Raw genomic sequence first — 25,918 nt, 5'->3', positions numbered from 1 at the left:
AAATAAGAAAATATGTGCAGTGTGCAAAACATAACATTCTTTCAAGGTAAAATCAAAATAAAATGAAAACTAGCTCAAAAGAGGATAACGGCAATTTACATGTGATAACGAAAGAATAACATTGCATGGGGAAAAACAGCATAAAATATATTGATATAGAATTAAATGCGTACTTGTGAATGTCACTTTTCTAAATGTAGATACCGAGTCTGGCATGAGGAATTCAAATGTTCTCATATAATGTTAAATGTATATCTGCCTTTATAGTTCTAGTAATACATGAATACTCAACAGTAGTTATCAAGGAACTGTTCATGTCTAAAGACCCTTGAAATATAAGGTACGTAACTGTGAATATAAAGGAGACGTAATGTCTGGCCTGAATCCCTCTAGAACTAAATGATTACTCTTGTTTAAATCACAATCAAAAAGTCAAATCTGCCTTTAATATTCGAATACTGCTATAAGCCATCAGCAATAACTATTAAGAAACTTTAAATGTCTTTAAGGGTGGGTGGCAGGGAATAAACAAATAATCAAAATACTTGTTATGCTGTCAAATATTCAATCTCGAGTGAAGAATATCAGTTAACAATCACTTATAGTGCACTGAAAACACGAGAAAATCGTGAATTACAAGCAGAAAACGCGGTAAAATAACTACCGGGAACTGGAGACAAAAATACTTAGCAGACGATGAAAAACGTGAATAATTTCATTTACTCACTCTTTGTTCAGAGTAAATCAATTATTCACTAATTTCATGTTCCTAACTACAAAAACAACAAACAAAATATAGGATACAGGTGTTAGTATTTGACAGCATTCCAATCGAGCTAAACAAAGAAGGTAATTGTAGTGTAATAAATTCAAAAGATTCTTTTAGAAATATCCAAAGTTTTCAGAACGTTAGCCAAAGTAAACGCAGTACAGCCTAATATTAATGTAACATAGACAAAGCATTCAAATGACAGTCAACGCAATAATGCACGACTAAAATTAACAGCACATGCTTTCTCAGCACAGCCAAAGCAAAATATCACTTTACAGCAAACGCTTTCACAGCACGACCAAATAGGGTCACTTTTTGATACAGCGTACGCTTTAACAGCACTACCAAAGTAAAACGTTCATTTTTTTTCCAAACACCCACCGCTTTCAAAGCACAGCTGAAGTAAAATAGACACATAGCTTGATATTCAAAAAGTATACTTATCTTTCATTGCAGTTCTCACCAAGTTTTATATGAATTACATATCCATCTTACTATCTACATTAAGCTACAATGTGCACACCATCTGAAAATATTAATTCACATATTAAACATTTCATTTGGAAAGAACTCGGCAAAAATAAATTACAAACAACATTTCGAAGTTTAGCAAAAATGAAACGGCTAATGGTTTCGCATCACGGACTCGAAATATAAAAATACAACAACATCCTGTCTTGTTATCAGGGCAGTTCTATCCAAATGCTGAAAGTTTCACTAAAACGATATACGTTAAACTATTCACAACATTTAAAAGTAACACTTACTGCAGACTTTAATATAAAATCTTGTTTGGCTAGTCGGCTCTTTTGCGTTATAACCAGTCAAAACAGTGAAACCTTTTACAGTACAGTTAAAGCAAAACGGACATAACTTCCTTAGCAATTTGAGCTTGAAAAGGTAACACTTAGCCGTACAAGCACAATGTAAAAAATCAGTGCTTTCGTGTATCCTTTTAAATTAAGTTTGAAGCGACTCCCTATTTTACAAATGTATACTTATCTATTCATTGTTGTTCTTAGCTCAACAGAAATAAATATCAACCAAACAAGGTAACACTGATCACTTCATCTGAAAAGAACATAATAAGATTAACGATTGATCTAGAAAAATGTATATATGTATCACAGCACAATTAAAGTAATTGAATGTGTCAAAAATGAAAAGACAAAATTACTGTCGTTTTTAAAACAACTTCCTTTATCAAAATATAATAATCATTCGTTAATACAGTACCCATTGCTGTAGCTAATAACTTCACAACACAGAAATAAAACGGTCAACAAAATGATACACGACAAAAATAAAACAGCCAACACTTCCATAGCACAGCCGACGTAAATTACAATACCTAGCGTTTTCACAACAACAGTAATAAGGAAGTCAACGCAATTATGCACGACTAGAACAAAGCATCCCACACTTTCAAAATACAGCCAAAGTAAAAGTGTCATGGCTAATGTTTTCACAACACTGACTATAAGGCAGTCAACGCAATAATGCACTTTTAAAATAAACAGCCAACGCTTTCTCAGCACGACCAAAGTAAAAGGTTCCTTTTTTCACCAAGAAACGCAAATGCTTTCCTAGCACGGCCAAAGTAAAACGGTCACTATTTCCGCAATATAGCCAAATGAACAGGATATCAATCAAACAATCTCTTCGTTAAGCTAATAACTACAGTTTGAACACTTCTGAAATACATGTCAGCCAAACAATGTTGCGGTTATCACATCTAAAATAATTAATGGATTAATGATTATATTTTGGTGTAAAACCAAGGTAAAACGGACAGTAGCCTCATATTCGAAAAATTACAAGAACAAACACTATCACAGCACGGTCGTATTTTAAAAACAACTGAATATATCGAAACGTAATAATCCGTCATTGAAAAGAACATTATATATTAGATATTTCATATTTTCATAGCAGTTTTTCGTGCATTGTAGTTTTTTGTTAACCTAACAACTTCTAAAATACATATCATCCACCAGTCAACGTTTTCCTAATTACGACATCTGGAAACAACAATCAATAGATTCAAGATTTATCTGCATGTAAAACTCTCATAGTATAACAAAAATAAAATGGTCAGTGGTCTCAAAGTACGGCAAAAATGTAAAACCAAAATGCATCAAAGCACGTTCGTTCTTTAAAACAGCTCAATATATAACATTATCTTTCACAGATGTACCTATTTTTGTAGCTTAATTTTTCACACAACTGTAATAAAACAGTCAACACAATACTGCATGACTTAATGGCAGGAAACGTACTAATGCACGAAATATAGCTCACATTTTCGAAGTACGGCCATAGTAAAAGCAACATAACTAACTCAGTAATAAATTGTCTCAAAAATCCATAAAAGTACTCTGAAATGACTAGTGGTACAAACTTATAGGCATAGATTTTTGCAAGATACTCTCATATATAACCAAATATATTGTGCAGAAAGTATTAAACAGTTGCAACGCTTTTGAAATAATGCAGACATTTTACATTATTCTTGCATTTTTTCCAATATCTAACTTTTATTTTCACCCACTTCATCATTCTTCAGTGTCATATGCCAAACATGGCAGAAATGAACATATTGAAAATTTCCACCTACACTATGGGCGAGTAGCCTTAAAGCCGAGTTTATCTAAAACATATACTTATCTTTTCATTGCAATTTTATTCTTGAAAACATATTCACCACGTGGTCTACAATTAAGCAAATCAAAGCTTCTGTGCTAAACAACATCACACGATTCAAAATCAACATAACTGACGTTTTGGTGACTTCATGTTACAACATAAATATAAAAACAAATACTAAATTTTCATCATAGTTCTAACAAATTCTGAATGCTGAATTGCACATCAATAAACGATCTCTACGTTAAGCTGATCATCTCTAATATCTTTTCTCGAAATTCCGTAAGAAGATGGTACTCTGAAGTGACTAGTGTCATAAGATTTTTGCAAGATACTCTTAAAGACCCACCACGACCTAGTGGCCTACTTTTTTCACCAACAAAATCTTCATGAAAATCATTCTTAAAATACAGCTATACTACAAGATTTTAGGTGGACAATTTAGGCCTTTCCTGAATAAATGTGTTTTGACAAATTCATCTGCAAACTTATTCAGTAAATCTCTTTTCAGCATAGTTTCAAAAATATATATGAATAACTATCTTAAACTGTGGAAACAAAATGTGATCGAAATTTAACAAAATACACTGATTTATGTACATATTGCTACAGTAATTCAATAAAATGTTAAGACATTACACACATTGTCTTGGCCTAATATATGTCCCTGTCAATTTGCAACTAGATACTTGTTATTTCTCATTTCCTTCATGCAAAGCATGTATAATTACCATCATGGAAAAAAAAAGAATACAATTATTTTGTGGTGCCTCTTTAGAAATAACCAAATATATTGTGCAGAAGGAACAAACCGTTTCAACGCTTTTGAAGTAATTCAGCCAATTTACATTATTCTTGCATTTTTTCCAATATCTAACTTTATTTTCACCCACTTCATCATTTTTTCAGTGTTATATATACATTCTATGCCAAACATGGCGGAAATTAACATTGGAATTTTTTCACCTAAACTATGGGCAAGTAGCTTTAAAAACCAAATTTATCTAAACATATACTTATCTTTTCATTGCAATTTAATTTATGAAAACATATCCACCACGAGGTCTACATTTAAGCAAGTCAAAGCTTCTGTGCTAATCACAACATCACACGATTCAAAATCAATCAGCAACTTTCTATTGTTGTTTTCTCTGATTATGCTAAAAGCCAATGGCATCATCTGAAGAAAGAATAATTAACATATCTAATATGAAATCGAATTGTAAACGCTTTAAATACGACCGAGCTGTACCTACTGAATCATTTACACCCGATAAATTAAAGTACGAATACGTATTCGCTTCGCTTCTACTTACTGATACAATATGCACACCTTTTATGTACTAGTTCATAAATCTCGTCCCAGAAGTATATACATGTAATATTTACTTTCCTTTAATAGCAGGTTTTTTCATCGTGAATTTATATCAAATAACATTAACAATAAAATAACACATTAAGCAAGAAAACATCTGCAAAGTCACAGAGAAAAAACAAATAAACGCATCAGTATGTGTTATACAAACCTTGTGCACATGTACCATAAAACTAACTGAAAATATACAAAACAGATAACAGATTTTAATATGCACGTTTTCTTTATTTGAACATTCTGACCAGACGGGGTAATTTGTTGCACCATTTGCACGAAAACTTCGTGACCCGACACTACCAAAACCTTCTCTGCGGTTATAAAAACCGAATCACAAAGGATTATGGAGTTTGTCACTTACAATTTTGCTATATAGGTAACATATCCACCGCTTAAAATATTCAAAATGTTTACAGATAAACTGTTTCAAATTTCTACAGCCAACATTACCACTAATTCAAGTACACAGTAGGCCGAAATTAAAACAAGATATTTTGTAAATCCGTAATAGCATATATCCCTTAGCGTTGATGAACCTTACATGTCAATAATCTTTGTAAAAGATATTCTAGCCAAAATCAAAACTTTAAGCAATATGAAATGTCTCATTTTGTGGAAACAGTATGTTAATAAATTCTAGGACATTCCCGTTACACGTGTCAAAATTTCAAACTAAAAGTATTCATTTTGACAAAACACTATGGAACATAGAAAAAAGTAATAAATCTTTACCTTTCCAAAATTGCTACCTTTTCCGCTGAGTATTACGTTGAGTGTTCATTTCCAGATGCAAATGATGTCCAAAAACTGAATATTCGTCTCAGAAGGGTTTGTCAAGTTTTCTTACGAGAATAAACAAATAATCAAAATACTTGTTATGCTGTCAAATATTCAACCTCGAGTGAAGAATATCAGTTAACAATCACTTATATAGTGCACTGAAAACACGAGAAAAATAAACTAATAAACTACCGGGAACTGGAGACAAAAATACTTAGCAGACGATGAAAAACGTGAATAATTTTATTTATCGTTTGGGCATATGATTTATTTTGCATCTGTTTATAAATTATAGCCTCGTTTCGGAGGATTCTTCCGAAAAAGTCCGAAGATGCTCGACGGGTTCGTAAGCAGTCGGAAAGCATACTTTCGTTTGACATAGGCAACATTATTTTTTTATTTGTTAGTTATTCTTGAACACATTCATGACTATTTGGTCAGAACCGATGCAGTGGGCCATATTTTCAGTAAATAGGAAGTCTCAGCTACAAACTCTGGTTTTCATATAATACTCGTTCGGGTTTAGCTTTAAATAACTACCTGAACCACTGTAATAAAACTGACCGGTCATTATACATGTATACATATTCACACATGTAATGCATCAATAGCTTTACATTACGAACAGTGTATAGATAAATCAAGTACAGGTTGTTTGCAAAAATATCGTTCTCTTTTTTATTTATTTATGGGATTTTAATCTTAAAATGTTTTTTTTCCTTAAATAAACAGATTTTGTCATTTTTTCGACTAGAATTCATATAATATTTAAAACTTTCGTAAAGTGATGACATTATATTTTTGCGGAAATTAGACATTTATTTTTTCAAGAAAACATAACCTGGCCCAGATAAAACAAGAAAAAAACATCTTGATAGGAACAGATACAAACAAGTTTCTGCTGTATTAAGTTAACTAACACATTGGTTTATCAATGACTTGAAACGATTTTGGTATTGTTTAAGTACTTAATGAGAATTTTGCATTCAAAATGTAGGCTAAAAGCATATGATAACGTCCGAAGACCTTTGAAATATAGACAAGGGATTGTTTATGTATGTCATATTGTCAAATTGAAAGTGCGACATTTAGCGTTGGTGTTGCGGCATTTAACGGTAGGCAAATTTTTGCGACTTTTAACGTTAAAGGTGCGACATTTAGCGGCAGATGATTTTGCGTCATTTAGCGGTGGTACCGACATTTAACGTCAACCTTGCGACATTTAACAGTGATTGCGACAATTAGCGGTGTTGCGACATTTAACGGTGCCACAAACAGAACATATTGAGAACGCGGCGAATCGGAAATGACGTCACCATGACACCGGCTTTCCTTAAATTTTGAAAAGTTTGACATGTTTTAAATTTGTAAAACTTTCTGCATAACTTCATTTATAGGTCGCTTGAGCCTTTAACTCTGAAGTTTATTATTGCTGACATAATGTTGTTTTTTAGTAGGAACTTGTTCGTCTTTCACTTTATTATCATTACTGTTGAAAGAGGAGATAATTCATAATAAAAGTTCCAATTGCCTCTGCGGGGATTCGAATGCCAAAGTGTCGACTCCCGGGCTCAAATATCAAAGATTGCTTTTAAACGTGAGGCTATACGTATTAAAGCGACCGTAACAGTTATTATTACTATTATTACAATCGGGAGTCGCCTTGCAATAATTCCGATGAAGAAAATGATTTTTATTTGAAAAAAAAAATCTACATACGAATTTATTTATACATATTTCGAAGACAAACCCATGTGAAAATAACATGCGATAAAGATTAGCTGGTGCGGGATGCGTGACACTCACATTTCTAATAATGGAAACACATCGAGTGCTGCGTCATCAGTTTGAAAATGAATTAAATTACAAGAAATTTATTACTATACTTTGAAGATGTGCTTTACAGATTATAGCTCGAAAGATGCAAGGTACGAATCTGCTTCCGAGCTAAGGATGTTTTTATCAACTTTAACTGTCATTCCTTGGGTGGAGTTTTTGTGTTGATGCAGGTGCTGGTGGTCGACCATAATAAAATAACTTCTTTTTAATGAACTGACGATGTGTACTACTAGTATTATGTTACTGCCTTATTACGATGCTATTTCTGGTCATAACATATTCATGTACTTTCATTCATAGTTCATAGCTGAAAAGTTATTCATAGACATGGGCTGTCACTTAATTTACATGTTAGTTTACGGTGTGTGTGTGTGGGTGGGGGGGGGGGGGTGCTGATTTCGATATACTAGTCCCAGTCCGTGACTCTAGTTACCTTCCACGACGGTTCGTCAACAGAGTCACAAGAAACGACTATAAATTTAGAACTACGCATAGTTGAGGTACTTTAGTCTTTCATATAATATTACTAGCTTAGTGATGCTTTAATGACAGAAGAAAAATTTCTGAATAGGAAATTTATTCTTATGCTTGTTTCTGTGTAATACGCTAGCGGCTGTATGTCATGTCATGAGCGCTACACAGTACATGGGATAAGTCACCTACTGACCTATATTTTCGATTTCTTTTCCTTTGGTGATGTCACAGCTTTATAACGTCACTGTTGGCGCATTTTTTCACCGTCATGCACCAACAGTGGATAAGTAACACATATTCACAGGTCAATTCTAAATCTATTAGCTCATGATAAATTATATTTTTAAGAGGTTCTAATATCAAATTACAAGTTTTGAAAACAAAATAAAAATAGATCCATTTGATCAATTCATTTCTGTTTTTTTTTCATGAACATCCGGGATAAAGTGTAATGGACAAATCTAACATGACTTTACACTGTGCTAAGTATGCCGTATGTTCATGAATAGTTTTAAAAGCTGTTAAACGATCTACAGCAAATTATGATATTTCTTTCGTTTCCTATTCTATGGAACTTACAGTTTCCTTTTAAATGTGAATCACTAACAATTACCCTTGTTCTCAGACGTGGCTTAGTTGAATGTAGCTCTAATAAATGTGTCAGGCTGATACGAAATGAAAGTGTTTAATTATGTCACGAGTTGAAATAATGTTGACATATCTTTTGACCCAATCCATCTGTACAATTATACTCCTTTTCATGTTTATATTGTTGTATAACAAATAGATTTACCGTAAATGATTCTTAAACAACACTAAAAGCATTTTGATGTCGGAATTATGGGTACGAATCACGATTAAAATTTTATCTATTATTCATTAATCACTTTCTTTCCTGTAATACTTAGTATAGATCTACAGCAATCAAAATTTAAAGCATGACCTACAGCTCAATAGACCAAACTTCCTTTAGTAAAATGGAGAGGTTCATATATTCCACCTGCCATATTTGCTCTTTGAAAGTTTGATGTTTTGCGGTATAGCCATGTCTTCAGGTTCGATACTCGCTTGGCCGGTCAAAAATATCAGAATAGGTATCTGTTGCCACAGAAGGCTGACTGTCACCACCACAACATGGCATTCTGTTACTAGAACTATGAGCTTATTTAGCAAAGAATAAAAATCTATAACGTTGCAATCAACATTACCTGGATGAACCGAACCTTGTGTAACCAACAATCTGTCATATTCATCTTCAACTTCAGAAATTTCCGTGGGCACGGCATCATACGTCCTCGATCGTTTGCTTTGAGAAGTGCTAGGTTCTAGGTATTTGTTTGTCATTTGCCGCATTTCCCCTTCATTTCAGCGATTAAATCGGATAGTTTGTTGTTTTTTGTTGTTGTTGTTTTTTTTGGGGGCAGAATTTTGCTTGTCAGGCATTGGCTTTGTGAATATGATAACGAGGGCATATTCGGTAATCATCGGAAATTCCCGCCGTATTCGGGAAAGCTAAAGCGTTATAGGGCTGGGACGATTTCAAAATTTTGAAACCGGTTAATCATTTGTTTAAAATCGAATGGAACCGGTTAATCAGCCGCCATATTGAAAATGCTGTTTTCTGTCCAGATGACATCCAGCAGCTGACTTCATTAGAAATTTACCGACTTTATTGTTTGCAAGCAGTCTGACAATTAGTAAGTCATATTTTGGTGTGTGTTTTTTTATTATTTTAAATAAATCACGACGTGCAAACTGGAGGCTTTTATGTTAAGTTGATGTGTTTAAGCGGAAATATACTGTGGATCTATGTGTTGGTCAAAGAAATATATTAAAATAAGGTACGACTCGTGATGTTTATTGTTTGAGAGCGATTAGCGTTTTTGCAAAATTGAAACCGGCTTCACATTATAATCGAATCGGATCCGATTAACTGAGTAATCGTCCCAGTCCAAATTCTTATAGTAAAAATATTTCATTACTTATAAACTTTGTATTTATTTATTTAACTTCTGTACCATTCATAACTAAAAAAGACGAATATCCGTCCCTAAAATAAACCTGTATTTGTTTCGTAACATAACCCTAATTATTTCAACAGGTGCATTGTTACTGCCGTACAGAACTTGCGCCGTATATAGAGGTCATGGGTTCAATCCATTGCTACGTCATACCAAGGACGTAAAATTGGTACCAAAAATTTTCTTTGCGTGGTGCTCTATGGTGTACCATTTGGGTCGAAAGTTTCCAGGTACCACAGGTAGTAATAAAATTATACCAGCAGGTATAAATTTATACCTGCGGGTATAAATTGGAAATGTACCCGTGCGGGTATAATTTTATACCTGCTGGTATAATTTTATACCCGCAGGTATAAAATTATACCCACAGGTACAAATTTATACCCGTGGGTATAAAAATTATACCTACGGGTATAAAAATTGTACCTGCGGGTATAATTGTTTATCTTACCTCTTACAAGTTTCTTGCATTTCTATTGGTCAAAAGACGCCACGTGGAGACAGGATATATTCCATATCCTGCTAGTATATTTCAGATATGAATTTTGATCAAAACAATATGGCTGCCACACTGCTGGCGTAATAGAATCAAGTCAGATTATTTATTAGCTCCAACGAGAGTATCGTTTCCGAGAGTAAATTTAGTGTTTTCTTTCCGATTTCATTCTATATCTAAATTGAGGCTCATGAGGTTTGACAAAATTAGCCGTAAAAGTGGAATAACTCTGTATGGGATAACAAACGTTGAAATCTTGTTTTGGAAGTTAAATAGAATTAAGGAATTGACATATTTGTTACTCAGCAGTTCGTTGTAGGATCATTTAATCTACAATGTCATGCAAGATAAATGATTTAACAGGAAACGGGATGAAAGCCGAAGTATCAAGACATTTATGACATCGTGTAGGCATTGTAACTGAAAATACAAACTTCAAGTAGGAGCTGTCTATATTATATGTATGTGAAGTTAACTGCATCAGAATACAAGGACTGAAAAAATTATTAAAATATCATTTCCTGAAAAAGAGTTATTTGAGCTGAAAAAAATGATCCCAGATGAAATATTTGGAAAAAATGGAGACAACTCCGCAAAGACTTTATGATAGGCTTAGGTGACAATTGACCTAGTACCTCATCCAAACTACCCACTTTTTACCTCTAACCATGAAAAAAGCATGCACATTTGCCACATGGATTAGCAACCTGAATACAAAACTATGTAAAGATCAAATAATTGATTGCCCTAGGGAAAGTAGGACATTTTTTGTGGTGAAATTTGTCAACAAACAGACGATTTTTTTTAAAAGTCAAAACCCACAGAATTTCACAAAGTGAAAATTGTTGAAAAAATTACTGCTGGAAAGAGAACAATCTCAACTACCCATACATATGCGTCAAAGTATGGGAAAAATATCTAGAAATATGAGAAAATCGAAGAAATCAATTTCAACACTGTTAGATGCATAACTGTGTAATTATACATGTCATTTATCATAGATAGGTTACTTTTCCTTTGCACTGATATAACATGGGCAGGATTAGGATTAAGAAACGGTGTTCACTCAACAATTCCACTATATAATTAGGTTGTTTCCCTTGCGTAAAGAAGGCTTAGGGTAAATCTCTACATCGTGAACTTTCGAAGGGATGGAACAAGAAGCTTTTTAGTGTTTATAATCTAAACCAGTTCATAACCTGTGTAAATGAGCTTTTGTGTTTTGTGATTTAACCAAAACACAGGTCATTGTGCATTTTATGGCTGGTGTAAATCATCTAGTGATGACCAAACAAATAATTTGTAGGAAAATCCATATCAGGCTCGAGCGGATTTCCTCGACAGCGTATATCCTGTATCCTGTCACCAACAAGCAATGTAACTAATATTACCCGTAGGTATCATTTTATTCCCGTAGGTATAATTTTTATACCCGCAGGTATATTTTTGTACCCGCGGGTATAAAAATTATACCTACGGGTATAATTTTGTACCTGCGGGTACAATTTTATACCTGCAGGTATAAAAAGTTATACCCGCGCGTATAATTTTTATACCCGCGGGTACAGTACCGCAGGTATAATGTTTATACCCGCTTGTATAATTTTGTACAAGGGTATAATTATATTTTTTATACCCGCGGGTACAATACCGCATGTATAATTCTTATACCCGCGGGTATAATTTTAATACTTGCGGGTATAAATTTGTACCCGCGAATATTATTAGTTACACTGCTTGTTGGTGACAGGATACGGGATATACGCTGTCGAGGAAATCCATATCAGGCGAGAGCGTATAAAAATTATACCTACGGGAATAAAATGATACCTACGGGTAATATTAGTTACACTGCTTGTTGGTGACAGGATACGGGATATACGCTGTCGAGGAAATCCATATCAGGGGGAAGAACCCTTGACCCCTTAAAATGAGGGGAGTACCCCTCCAATACCTTACAATTAAGACAAAAAATGCACCAGAGGCAACCATTTTATACATGTTTTTCAAACTTTCCCGGGGAGAGCCCCTTAGCCCTCAAAAATGGCAGGAATAACCCCTCCCATACACCGAAATTTTGAACAAAAAATGCAATAAAAGTCCAGCATTCCATACTTGTATTTCAAAATTGTCAAGGGGAAAAGACCCTAATTACCTAACATAAGGGGAGTGCCTCTCTAGAACGTACCTCAAAAAAATAGACAAAAATATACCACAGGCCAGCATTTCATACCTGTACATAAATTTTTTTCCACAAATACGGATAGGGTTACCCCGTACCTACCGCACGTCGCCGGTGACGCTTTTGTTTTAAACTGGTCCCCACTCCCCCCACCCTCCTCCATCAACAATTTCTGGCCCCCGGGCTGAAATGTGTAACGAAATTCAGGTCGACTCAAGACATGTGATACAACGCGCGACAATACGGAGCGCGAGCTTAATATCTCATGAGCTAAACAGACTCCATAGAATTACATAGTTCAGACCTGAAATAAATTTAGTACTGTGGCGAGTACTACGTTAGTGCTCAAACCTTTAGATATAGAATATTTAACGTATGTATGGTGCGGGACCACTGAAAAGCAAACGTGCAGATTAGAGTGAAAGGTCATTTCAGCCCTTCCCAAATCAACACATTACATTCTGACGTTTAGCGGCAGACGATTTTGCGACATTTAGCGGTGGTTGCGACATTTAACGTCAACCTTGCGACATATAACGGTGGTAGCGACATTTAGCGGCGTTGCGACATTTAACGTTGCCACAAATGTGAATATTGCGTAAACAAACAAAAACACCCGAAAATATTGGAGAAAATTTATAAGTGCCAGTCAGTATCAACTGTAATTATGAAGATACTTTAATCTTATCCTCGGGATAGCCTCACAATTTTATGCAATCTCTCCAGGCATATGTATGTTTTTGACATCACAGAAAATGACATCACTCGACCTTCAGCTATTTCCGGAAGTAAAGAAAATGAAAGTAGACATAACAAACTTAAAAACGAAAGTCGCCTATGGATTGGTCGATAGTTAGGGGCCACGCGCAGGGGTCATCCCGTCAATATGTATATATACGGAAGCATAAAAGAACCATAAGACGCTAATATGACTATAATAATAATGTTATTAAATGTAGATCTAATAAAGAATCTGGCGGCGTTTTCGGATCTATATTTCACAGCACCTCCTAATTAGGATTACCACGAACAGTGCGAGAACAAGAAGGTACAACTTCAATGTCAAAGAAACATCGTAGAGAAACAAACGGTTGATATATTTATGAACAAATAGTACATAATTTGAATGAAGAAGCGCTGTAAACAAGACTGTAAAACTCCATTTCCGGTTCCGGTATTACATATAGAGCGTACCGAGCTGCGTGATCCGGCTATACTCAATTCTATCCGGGAATAAACGCTCATAAGGTCGCCCTTAAAAATGAAATTAAATAATGATAATTATCTTCCTAAGTAACAATTTCACAGCATGATTCTATTGATATGTAAATTTCACAGATTTGATAGACAGTGCAAAATCCATTTTTTTGTGTGTTTACAGCAATTGATCTGTTCGTAGAGATCGCTGATTGGTTTAAATTTTTTCTGTCACCTGCCCTCGAGTTTTTATCGTTGGAAAATATCTTTGACTGTATAGAAACCAAATAAGCCGAAGTTGCGTATTATAGGGGATAGTATGAAGTGTGCAGCATTCATTTAATATAAAAGTACATTGTGATATTTGAGATTTAATGATGAACCAGACTTTAAATTTGGTCTTGGACTGAGTTAACCTCACTATTGTGAGTAGTTCTTAACATCTATCTTTATTTATGCATCGACATAGCTTAATTTGCATAAAAGGTATCCTTTGACCCGACTTTCAAATAATTGTGTATACTTGAATCAAAACAGATATATATTTGATTTTGTAAACTTCGAAGATGCATCTGTCATATTTCTGTGAATTTCATCATCGTAGAATTATGATTACCGTATTGTCTTTTAGAATGCGCTGATAATAAAATGATAATTGTGGCCTGTTAGAATGCGTAAATCATAGAATTATGATTATGGCCTGTTAGAATGCGTTAATCACAGATTTATAACTATTGCCCGTTAGAATGCGTTATTCATAGAATTATGATTATCACCTGTTAGAATGCGTTAATCACAGAATTATAGCTATGGCATGTTAGAATGCGTTAATCATAAAATTATGACTATGGCCTTGCCTGCTACAGCGCATTGATAATAGAATTATGAATATGGCCTGTTAGAACGCGTTGATCACTGAATTACAATTATATGGCCTGTTAGAATGCGTTAATAATAGAATTATGATTTTTGTCTGTTAGAATGCGTTAATCATAGAGTTATGAATATGGCCTGTTAGAATGTGTTAATCTTAATTCTATGATTATGACTTGTTAGAATGCGTTAATCATAGAATTATGATTATTATCTGTTAGGATGCGTTAACCATAGAATTATGATTATGGGTTGTTAGATGATGCGTTAATCATAGAAATATGATTATACCCTGTTAGAATTCGTTAATCATAGAATTATAACTATGGCCTGTTAGAATGTGTAAATCGTAGAATTATAACTATGGCCTGTTAAAATACGTTAATCATAGAATTATAACTATGGCCTGTTAGAATTTGTAAATCGTAGAATTATAACTATGGCCCGTTAAAATGCGTAAATCATAGAATTATGATTATGGTCTGTTAAAATGCGTTAATCATAGAATTATGATTATGGCCTGTTAGAATGCGTTTATCATAGAATTATGATTATAGCCTGTTACAATGCGTTAATCATAGAATTACAACCATGGCCTGTTTGAATGCGTTACTTATAGAGATGTTGACAAGCGGGTAGAGGAAAGATTGATTTTGTTAACAGTAGCAAAATACAAACATGATGGTAAGTATACATGCGTTGCATGAAGAAAATGAGAAATAACAAGTATGTAGTTACAAATTGACATTTATGAGGCGAAGACAACGTGTTTAAGGTCTTAATATTTTATTGAATAACCGTAGCAATATAATATAAAAAAAATCAGTGTATTTAGCGAAATTTCAATCAAAGTTTGTTTCTACAGTGTAAGATATAGTTATTCATTCATGTTTTTTTGAAACTATGCCTAAAAGAGATTGTCTGAATACGTTTGCTGATGAAGTTGTAAAAACACATTTATTCAGAAATGGCCTAAATTGTCCACCTGAAAACTTGTAGTTTAACTGTATATTACCTGTATTTCAAGAACGATTTTCAAGAAGTTTTTGTGAGTTAAAAAAGTAGGTCACTAGGTTGCAGTGGGTCAGAAACCTGGCATCTTTAAATGAATCATATTTGCAACATCTCAAATTTTACTGGATAAAGTCCGTTGATTGCTACGTATTATCCTAGTGATGACTTTCCATTTTTGATTATGTTGAAAGACGGTTTATTTTTGACTGTGCAAATATGGACATAAGCCTTTAATGTGTACATTTCTATAAAATTTGTCGTAAATTTAAATTTGACTTTAAGGCCGTCACGAAATAACAAGTAGGTCTGTTACCAGGCCTGTTTAGAAGTTAGATGTAAGACATTACGATAAAAGTACCAGTTTTATGTTTCCAGAACTGCACTTCTGTATGGTGTATCATTTCATATGAATTTTTAACAGTCTAAGTTCGGTAAGAAATGAACCAAAACTTTCAGGCGCGGATTGGAAGAAACTATTTTATGTGATAACATTTCTGTTATTATAGTCTTGGTGTTACTTTAAATATTCACACGTGTTGAAGTTTAAACGTATTGGGTGATTTTTCTGTCCGTATTCCGTGTTCAGGTTTTATTAGATATGTTATCCGGATAAATGACGTTATGTAATTATTTCTGATTTACACATGTACATTAATACCGAAATAGAAAACTAAAACCTCCTTCTTTTTAACACTATTAACAAAGAAACATTTTCAACGACATCTCCCAATACGAAATTGAAAGAAGAAGAAGAAAAAAATAAACATCCGAAAATTAGGTGCAGATGTAACGGTTTTCTTCTTTCGGTTTTTAATAAAATTCACGTGAGTTTTTATTTCGCTCAGAAAATACCCATTACTAGTATGTGGCATAAAACTGGTTCCGCACATATACACATACTTAAAAAGCGGTGTCTTTATTTTCAAATTAAGTGCAATCACCAACAAATAGATTGACATCTCATGCGAGAGTAACACTTTACATTTTCAAAAGTTGTACTGTAATGTAAATGTATAAGGGTTAAATTTCTAAACAATTGACTAGAGCGGACGCAGTCCTATAGTGGTAACATTATCTGACGACGAAACCAGGGGTCATGAGTTCAAGCCACGGTTCCTCCAGTTAATATTGCTAAGATTTTGTATGGGCGGTTTACTCATTCAGAGCTAATTTGAATGGTTAGCCTAAACATACTAGTTATAGAAAATGCCATAAGGGAAGCGTTCTAGCGACAAGTGAAAATCCTCAGAGTCTAACTGTTTCATATCGTTAGATGTGTGTATTTAAGCCTCCTTAGCCGAGTGATTAAGGCCTCTGACTTCAAATCACTCACTTGCCTCTCTTCGATGTGGGTTCGAGCCTCAGTCGGAGCGTTGAATTCTTCAAGTGATGAAGCCATCCAGCCGGCTTACGGAAGGCCGCTGATTCTACCCAGGTTCCCGCTCGTGATTAAATAATGCACGGAGGGGAACCTGGGGTCTTCCTCCACCATTAAAACTAAAAGTTGCCATATGACCTATAATTGTGTCGGTGCGACGTTAAACCCAGCAAAATAATTAAATAAACAAGAATAAAGAAAGTCATTAAACATTCAAAGGAGTCAAAACTTTGCATGTATGACTGAGATACTTGAAAACGTACGGAAGAGATTTATTTCTTTTTTTTATACATGTATCGTGTCAATAACTTTTTGACACTTTGAACTCCACGCTATTAATAGAACTGCTGTATTTTTCATTAGACGCTGGTTACAGCGTAGGCTGGCGTATCATGTTAGCCGTAGTCGAGAGAAATATCAATAAAATAGTAAATTTTGATGTATATAAATAAAAGAAAAGGTTTGTACATTTCTTTTATAGTTATCTTATTCTTCGCTTTGTGTCAGTATTAAAAATTCAGTTTTTTTCTTGGAATAAAGGCGTGTAAATAGACTGTCGGCTGCTGCAGACTGAATAGATAAAAACTGAGAAAAACATTTGGATATCTGTTTTATGCTTCTTGATCCTTCTTTTATATCAAATTTATCGAAGACACGGGGAAACAGCGGTTGTTTGATCTGTTCGTCCGTCAGTCCGCCGGTTACATTTTCTTTCGGACGTACTCAACTCAATTACAGTTTCCATCCAATTCAAATGCAACTTGGTAAACATCATCAGCTGTAAGCGGAAATGCACACAATTTTTATATTATTATGTCTGATTTTTTTCTAAGAGTAATTTACTTATAGCGTTATGAAATTTGGCAGTTCAACAAAATATTATATACTTTCGTACATTTTTCGTACAACTGGACTGAAAATTGGTATACCGATAAAACAGCAACATCAAATGGACATGTGCATATTTTCGAGACATTCATGACCAATATATTTTTAGAGTTATGGCCTTTTTTTAACTTTGGAATATTACAGTTGTGTACTTGATTTTTTCACTTTCAGTCGGTTTAAAACGCAACTTGGTACACATCATCGACATGAAATGGGCATGCGCATATCAACTTGTTATATATATAAACTAAAACGTTTCAAAGTTTTATTTGATCTAATGGCCCGCCGAAAATACATGAGGGAAATCAATACAAACATAAATCAAATGATATGACAAAACATGTCAAGAGCAAAACTTCATAAAGATTTTGCAAAAAAAATATCTTCCAGGCTACCCAGGATTATTAATGTTTATTTTATGCTAACTAATGAAATACCGTATTCTATCAGTTAAATATTTTCATATCTTATCGCTCACACTGTGAAACTATGAAATCTATATTTTCACACTGTGAGAGATATGAGCTCCGCCCCCTCATACACTGTGTATGAATTTTAAATTATTTGCTTAAAACAGGATGAAAATTATAGTCGCACTTTGTTCTTTATAGTATACTTCTCGATTCAAATTATTTTACTTAAAGATAATTTCATACCGTTATGCAGCAAAATATAAAACAAAATTGAACTTTATGTTGCATGCGTCTTTATAACGTCACAGCACGTCTAACGTCATGTCTGTTTACGCGCGTCTGTTTCCCGCGCTGATATTAAATCAGTTGCAAAATGCATTTCTCAACGTAATCGAGCATAAAATAAAAAGAAAATTTGTTTGTTTTTCGTGAATATGGAATATCTCTCACCTCGAAATGAGAAAATTTTCACATTTTCACTCACGCTACGCGCTCGTGAAAATATTTGAAATTTTCTCACTTCTAAGTGAAATATATTCCATATGAATTCACTCAAAACAAACAAATATCCTCTATTTACTGACAAAAGAAGGGAATTAATTCAATAGTTTTTACGTTAACATCAAGGAAACAAGGTGCGTAATTTCGACGTCAAACGTGAGTAAATGATGTTATTTAAGAAATAATATATCTCATCAAGTGATTTGTCGTTGAATAAATCATTGCTTGGAGTTCAGATGCGGAGGAATTATATCACGAGGGCGTAGCCCGAGTGATATAATAATACGCATCTGAACGACAAGCAATGAATTATTCAAGAGCAAATCACTAAATGAGATATATTATTTCGATTCTAACACGTTATAAAGGATTTTAAAGTACATCCTTGATGACATGCATTAAATATTTGCCCGTTTTCAATCGGTTTCTTTTCCAGCGCGCAGCTATGCCGCTTGACGCCATGACGTAATAATTGTGACGTCAGAACAGTGGTTTGTTGTATGATAATTCACTGCTTTCTACCTTCTTTGTTTAACAGTAAAAATGAATCTGATCGTGTTAGAATATGTTATTTATCAATCCGTATCATGTGAAATGCTCCGCATGTTTAATTTCGGTCAAAAACAGTCAATAAAGTATTTATTTATTTTTTGTTAATCTAGCTGATAAACTAGCTAGATAAACTGGCTGACATGAATATTACATAGGTCAAACTAGAAAACAATTCATTCTCAACAAATTAGAGACCCATCGGTAAGACAATTACCTGTATGTAGCCATTAACAAAAGACAAACACTTTATAGACTTTATTTTCATGGATTATTTATGTTAAATAAAACACATAAAACCTAAATGCACATGTCTGCTGGGTCTCTATAGGCCGCCAAGACGCTGGATTAAAAAGTTTCAGAATAATAACCATTTGTTTCATAATTCTCCTGATTTGAAACATTTTATTTTTCATTAGAGCCGCCTGGTAATGTGGCCTAGAGTAAGTATTTGAAGTGTAAATGAACTTTGAATTTTCAATATTTAGTTGTAACTTGCATTCTCTAGGTCAGAAACATTTTAGTCAAGATTTCATTCGTTTTTCATTTGAATGAAGTTTAGTGCGCCAAGCAGATAGAACTACTTTGGCCTTGCGGTGGCCTAAAATTATCATTTTCAGAGTCGTTTTGTTGATAGATACAGTGTTTAACTTTATTATATCTAATTATCAGCCGTTAGTCGCTAACATCATATTAGGCTGCTCTACCACCAAACCGTTAATTTTAGGCAGCTAGGCTGCCAACTTCTGGCCGCAAACTTCTGCAATATCTAATTAACGTTAATCTGTCATAACATTGTAAGTTGTGTTCAAATGACTGAATCTGATCTGTAATTTTAACCCATTGTGTAATGCAATGTATAATTATGTGTCGCAAACAAATGTCACAGGACTAAATATATTAGCAGTCCCGGCGTAGGTTCTACTCTCTTTATTATTTCGTTAAAAAGCCTAAAACATATAATAACATGAAATTAACAATCATGATAAAATAGAGATAAAATAATACAAAATTGCACAAATATTAATTCACGCGTCGGGTAAAGAAATACAAAATACAATATTAATGAACAATAGATCTAAATATTTCTTACCACAACGTCTGGTGAATTAACTGAGGATTGTTAAATAAATTCAAAATGATTTGAATTCGTATTTAAGGGTTTTCCATCTTACTCGTAAGAGAAGAAAGACTGCACTGAGGGCCGAAGGATTTTGGCGGTGAAAAGTGCAAAGAGGATAAAAAGAACAGACCAACGTATATCTTTCTCTCATTTTATCTCTCATTCAAACAAGACGATTGGACAAACATGACAAGTGTTCACAAAACTGCACGGACAAACACACGGATGAATTGCCTCGGGAACTTCCGTTAATATCCGTGATATTACGTACAATACCGAGAAGCCCCGATTCAATTAAATAGCAGACGATACAACATAAATAAAACCTGACGGACACTATCGAAAATTTGGCGCATGCGCGAGGGTTAAGTGTTATTTTCCCGCTCTGAAAAAGACTTAATGCACGGCGCACGTTACTATTAAAGATAAAACAGTATAAAAAATTACGACCCGTGACACCCTGTGTCATTTGGTGTAATAAGCTTGATTTTGACAAGGATAAATAAAACTGCAACCCATACAAACATCAACAACAATAATTTCAAATGTTTCACCATTTACACAGAAATACTATGCACAGTGGCTGAATATGTGCTCTTCTAGAAAATGGAATTGTTAAATAAGTATTTTGAGTAACAAACGATGTTCTTTATATTTCAGAACTGAAGGACGATTTGATAGATCTCTACAGGGAAAGGCACCATACCCTACCGATGTCACCTTTAATGGAAGAAAATGACACGCCTCTCCTTAAGTTTTACGTCATGCCAGACATAGAGTCAGTGGAAATTCAGAGGGCGCGTGGAGGTGGCAAAGAAATTAGATCAAAGGTTACGTCATTGCATGATGTTTTCTACAAGGAAAAAGAACCATGTCGCAAAATTTACCTTGCTGCGGATGCTGGGTTTGGGAAAACAGCATTAAGTAAACGGCTCGTTTTAACGTGGTGTCAAGCAAAAAACTGTATCCCAAACGAAGATGAACATTTTAAGAAGAAAGACATTAGTACAATGTCGAATTTTGACTTTGTGTTTTTGTTGTCTTTACGTGATTGTTCCGAAGAATGGGACATTGATGAGATGATCAAAAAACAAATAACTAATGATCTAGCACACATTATTTCAACTAGTGATTTTGAAAAAATTCTTTCTAAGGAAAGGTGCCTGATAATATTGGATGGATTGGACGAATTCACACACGCAAAAAGTGACATTCCACACAGGAAAACTAGGAGGAAATGTACAATTCTCACAACAACTAGACCGTGGAAATTGGGCGTTAGTAAGATACGTGCAAGTGAAATAGAACGAAAGTTGGAACTTGTCGGACTTAGTAAAACGTCTGCTAGAAGATTAAAAAGGACTGTGATCTCACTGTTATGTGGTAAAACTGACATAGAAAAACATATTCAAGAGTTTGATCGTGCTATCAGTGATAGGGGTATTTCGGATTTGGAAACTATTCCGCTCTTACTGATGTATATTTTGTGTTTATGGTGTGATGGAATAGAGCTAGGAGCATCTAGAACTGAGTTATATTGTCAGACTGTTGAACTGCTCCTTAAACGAACGTTTGAAAAATATCCCGACATGCAACAGTCGCGCAAACAGTCCCAGAGTGATATCCCACAATGCTTCGGTGAACATGAACATTGTAAGAAACACTACACATTTCTGCAAGCTTTAGGACAATTAGCATTTGAAATGTTATTCAGTGATAACAAAGAAAAAACCCTTGTGTTTAGCCAGTCAATGACAGAGAAAAAACTAACCCCAGAGTATTTGAAATTAAGTCTTAACTCGGGAATATTAACACAAAGTACAGAAAAGACACTAACAAAACAAATCTCGAAATTTTCGTTTTCGCACAAAACAGTGCACGAATTTTTTTGTGCACTGTACATTAGCTGTCAAAATGAAAGTGATGTCAAAAACATTGTTATAAACAAATGCAAAAGTTTGCAGAGTATTCTGGACATGTCAACAGTGCTTGTTTTCATCAGCGGAATGAATACAGAAATCATTTCGTCAGTATCACAGGAATTTCTTTCTGTTATCAGCGAAGATAAGATAACGAGCGAATACAGATCCACGACTGACGAATACTGTAAACCTCTGCATGACATACAAGACATGTACATTTCTTGTATGAAAGAAAACTCGAGCGATAAGGAACTCAAACTTTTCTGTCAAGATTTTTTCTTTAGTGAAGATTGTAAAGAAGAAAAATACTTTTCATATTTAGCACGGCTCGCGGTGCACAATAAAAATAACATGGCGTCAATAAATATCAACACTGACGACAGTGATCGTAGTTTACGTGAAATTATTGATTGTTGTGAATTGCACGAACTGTTCCAGATCAATAAAATATCCTACTGCGGTAAAGAAGAAAACGCACAGCTTCCTGTACTGTTGGACAAGTCGCCGAAATGTGTCACTGTTGGATCGTCTGGTCTACTTGGTTCTTGGAGCCGTGAAATGTTGGAAACATTACAGAATAATTCTCTGTTACAAGCAATTTATATCTCGGTAATCGTTTCAAGATGAGCCACGATGTACTGAATGACTTTCTGAATTATATTATAAACAGAAAAACAATGACGGAGATTAGATTGTGGGACTTATACTGTACCGAGCACGAGCGTTCGTGTACTTTCAGTTTAGATTTTAGTCAGCATTCAGATCTAAGGGAGTTAGTATTGTGGGAGATACCTGAAGTGTCACAATTGAAAGTTAGTAGTCAAGTGGAATACGTGAATTTGTCGTATATCAATCTAGGTGAAATGTCGCTGCCTCCTGAAATGGCGAATATTGAAAGTGTTTATTTGAGTAGTGTAAACATGTCTGCTTCAACATTGCGTGATCTCGTTAAGGTAGTGGAGAAACTTTCACACAAAGTCACAGTAACAATATTCGTGTGTGAGATAGAACCGGAAACAGAGTTTGAACACGTTATACAATATATACGCTCATCTCAGAATTTCCGAGTTACGGAGGATGGTAGCTGGTGGGGGAAGTTTGTGTTTGAAACAAAAGTTGAATGTTCTTCCACATGGAGTGATACACAAGTAAGTTGTCTGATTTTTTTTCTTACAATATACACTATATCTGATCATTTTTGAATATTTTCTTTAATAGAAAGCGTCTTCGTGTTCCATCTTTGTGAAAAATATTTAATTGAGAATCGAATATGCAACTGAGCGCTGTCTTTAAATTTACAAAAGTTTTGGGTATTTCTGTTGTAATTGAATGAGATATTTTTATCTGTTGTATTATACTTTACCGCATAACTTTTATTTTGATTTGGTTAGTATTCAGCGCATCAACCTGAAAAGCGAACGAGCGCAGGTTGGTAACTATGGAGGGAATATCAAGGTTACTCCTAGTTGGATATCCAAATATATAAGACGAATATCCAGACAGAGGTGAATACACAGCTACCTCTTTGTTGAGCATTCAAATTATTTAAGATAATATTCAGCCAGAAATGAATACACAACTAGTTATGAGTTGAGTATTCAAATACCTAAACATATGTCCGGCCAGAGGTGAATACACAGCTAGCTCCATGTTGGATATTCACGACACATAAGAAAACTAAACACACAGCAAGCCTGGAATGCCCATGTTAGACGAATCTCCAGCCAAAGGTGAATAGCCTGATAGCTCTGAGTTGGGTATTCATATTACCTAAGACGAATATCCATCCAAAGGTGAACACTCAGCTAGGTCTGTGTTGGATATTTATGATACATTAGAAAACTGAATATACATCCATGATTGAATACCCAGCTAGCTCTGAATTGGGTATTCAAAAAAAAAAACGACGAATATCCAGCTATCGCTGAGCTGAGTATTCACATTACGTTAGACGTATATCAAGCCAGGGTTGGATACACAGCTAGCTCTGAGCTGGATATTCATGCCAAATATCGAAACAGAATATACAGCCATGATTGAATACCCAGCTAGCACTGAGTTGTGTATTTAAATATAAAAGACGAATATCCAGCTAAAGGAAAATGCCCGGCTAGCTCTAAGTTGTGTATTCAAATAAACAAGACAAAATCCAGTCAGATGTGAATACACAGCTAACTCTGAGTTGGATACTCAGGACAAAGTTAACATGAATACCCAGCCAGGATTGAATGCACAGCTAACTCTGAGTTGGGTTTTCAAATGAAAATACGAATTTCAAGCCAGTGGCAAATATCCAGCTACCTCTGAGCTTGGTTTTGAAATTGCCTTAGACGAAAAATTTACCCAGTGGTGAATACACATGTAGCCATTTGTTGTGTTTTCAGATTACCTCAGACGATTATCAAGTCAGAGAGGTACACACATCTAGCTCTGTGTTGGGTATTCAAATATTCAGCCAGAAATGAATACAGAGCTAACTATGAGTTGGGTATTCAAATTTCCTAAAAATATATCCAGCAAGACGTGAATACACAGCTAACTCTGAGTTGGATATATACGACAATAAGAAAACTGAATTCACAGCTAGCATTGAATACCCAGCTAAGTCTGAGTTGGGTATTCAAATGACTAGCATGAATATTCAGCCAGAGTTGGATTTCCAGCTACCTTTGAGCTGGGTATTGAAATTACCTTAGACGAATATTCACCATGAAGTGAATACCCAGCTAGCTCTGAGTTGGGTATTCAAAACATATTTATCTAAGACGGATATCCTACCAGAGAGGAATACACAGCTAGCCCTGAGTTGTATATTAACGACACATAAGAAAACTGAATACACAGATAACATTGAATACCCTGCTAGGTGTGAGTTGGGTATGCAAATATATAAGACTGATATCCAGCCAGAGGTGGATAGCAAATTAGCTCTGAGTTGGGTATTCACATAACCTAAGACGAATATCAAGCCAGAGGGGAATACGCATTCAGCTCTGAGCTGGGGGTTTGAAATTACCTAGGACAAATATTCACCCAGAGGTGAATACCAAGCTAGCTCTGAGGTGGCTATTCTGATTACCTAAGACGAATATCCAACCAGAAGGAATACACATTTAGCTCAGAGTTTGGTATTCAAATATATAAGACGAATATCCAACCAGAGGTGAATATACAGCCAGCTCTGTGTTGGGTATTCAATCTACCTAAGAAGAATATTCAGCCAAAAGTGAATACACAACTAGCTATGAGTTGGGTATTTTCTTTACCTAAACATATATCCGGCGAGAGGTCAATACACAGCCAGCTCTTAGCTGAATATTAACGACACAAGAAAATTGAATACACAGCGACCATGGAATGCCCAGCTAGCTCTGAGTTGGGTATTCACATAACTTAAGACGAATATCAAACCAGAGGGGGATACACATTCAGCTCTGAGCTGGGTATTGAAATTACCTAGGACAAATGTTCAACCAGA

The 25,918-nt window shown here is 34.7% G+C and overlaps 2 protein-coding genes across 2 annotated transcripts in view; both read left to right on the top strand.

The window, feature by feature from the left end:
- Positions 1-23,226, top strand: part of LOC123540409 (uncharacterized) — an 86,953-nt gene extending 63,727 nt beyond the window's left edge. Inside the window, exon 6 of the mRNA XM_053526062.1 lies at positions 21,179-23,226. Within this exon, the coding sequence (XP_053382037.1) occupies positions 21,179-23,067 (1,889 nt within the window). The 3' untranslated portion in view covers positions 23,068-23,226. The remainder of the gene's footprint in view (positions 1-21,178) is intronic.
- Positions 23,118-25,918, top strand: part of LOC128549418 (uncharacterized) — a 44,691-nt gene continuing 41,890 nt past the window's right edge. Inside the window, exon 1 of the mRNA XM_053526061.1 lies at positions 23,118-23,588. Within this exon, the coding sequence (XP_053382036.1) occupies positions 23,118-23,588 (471 nt within the window). The remainder of the gene's footprint in view (positions 23,589-25,918) is intronic.

Source organism: Mercenaria mercenaria, chromosome 16 (assembly GCF_021730395.1).
Source record: "Mercenaria mercenaria strain notata chromosome 16, MADL_Memer_1, whole genome shotgun sequence".
In the NCBI taxonomy this organism is placed as follows: Eukaryota; Metazoa; Mollusca; class Bivalvia; order Venerida; family Veneridae; genus Mercenaria; species Mercenaria mercenaria.
The sequence above is the reverse complement of the archived record's forward strand: the minus strand, read 5'-3'. Positions and strand labels throughout refer to the sequence as shown.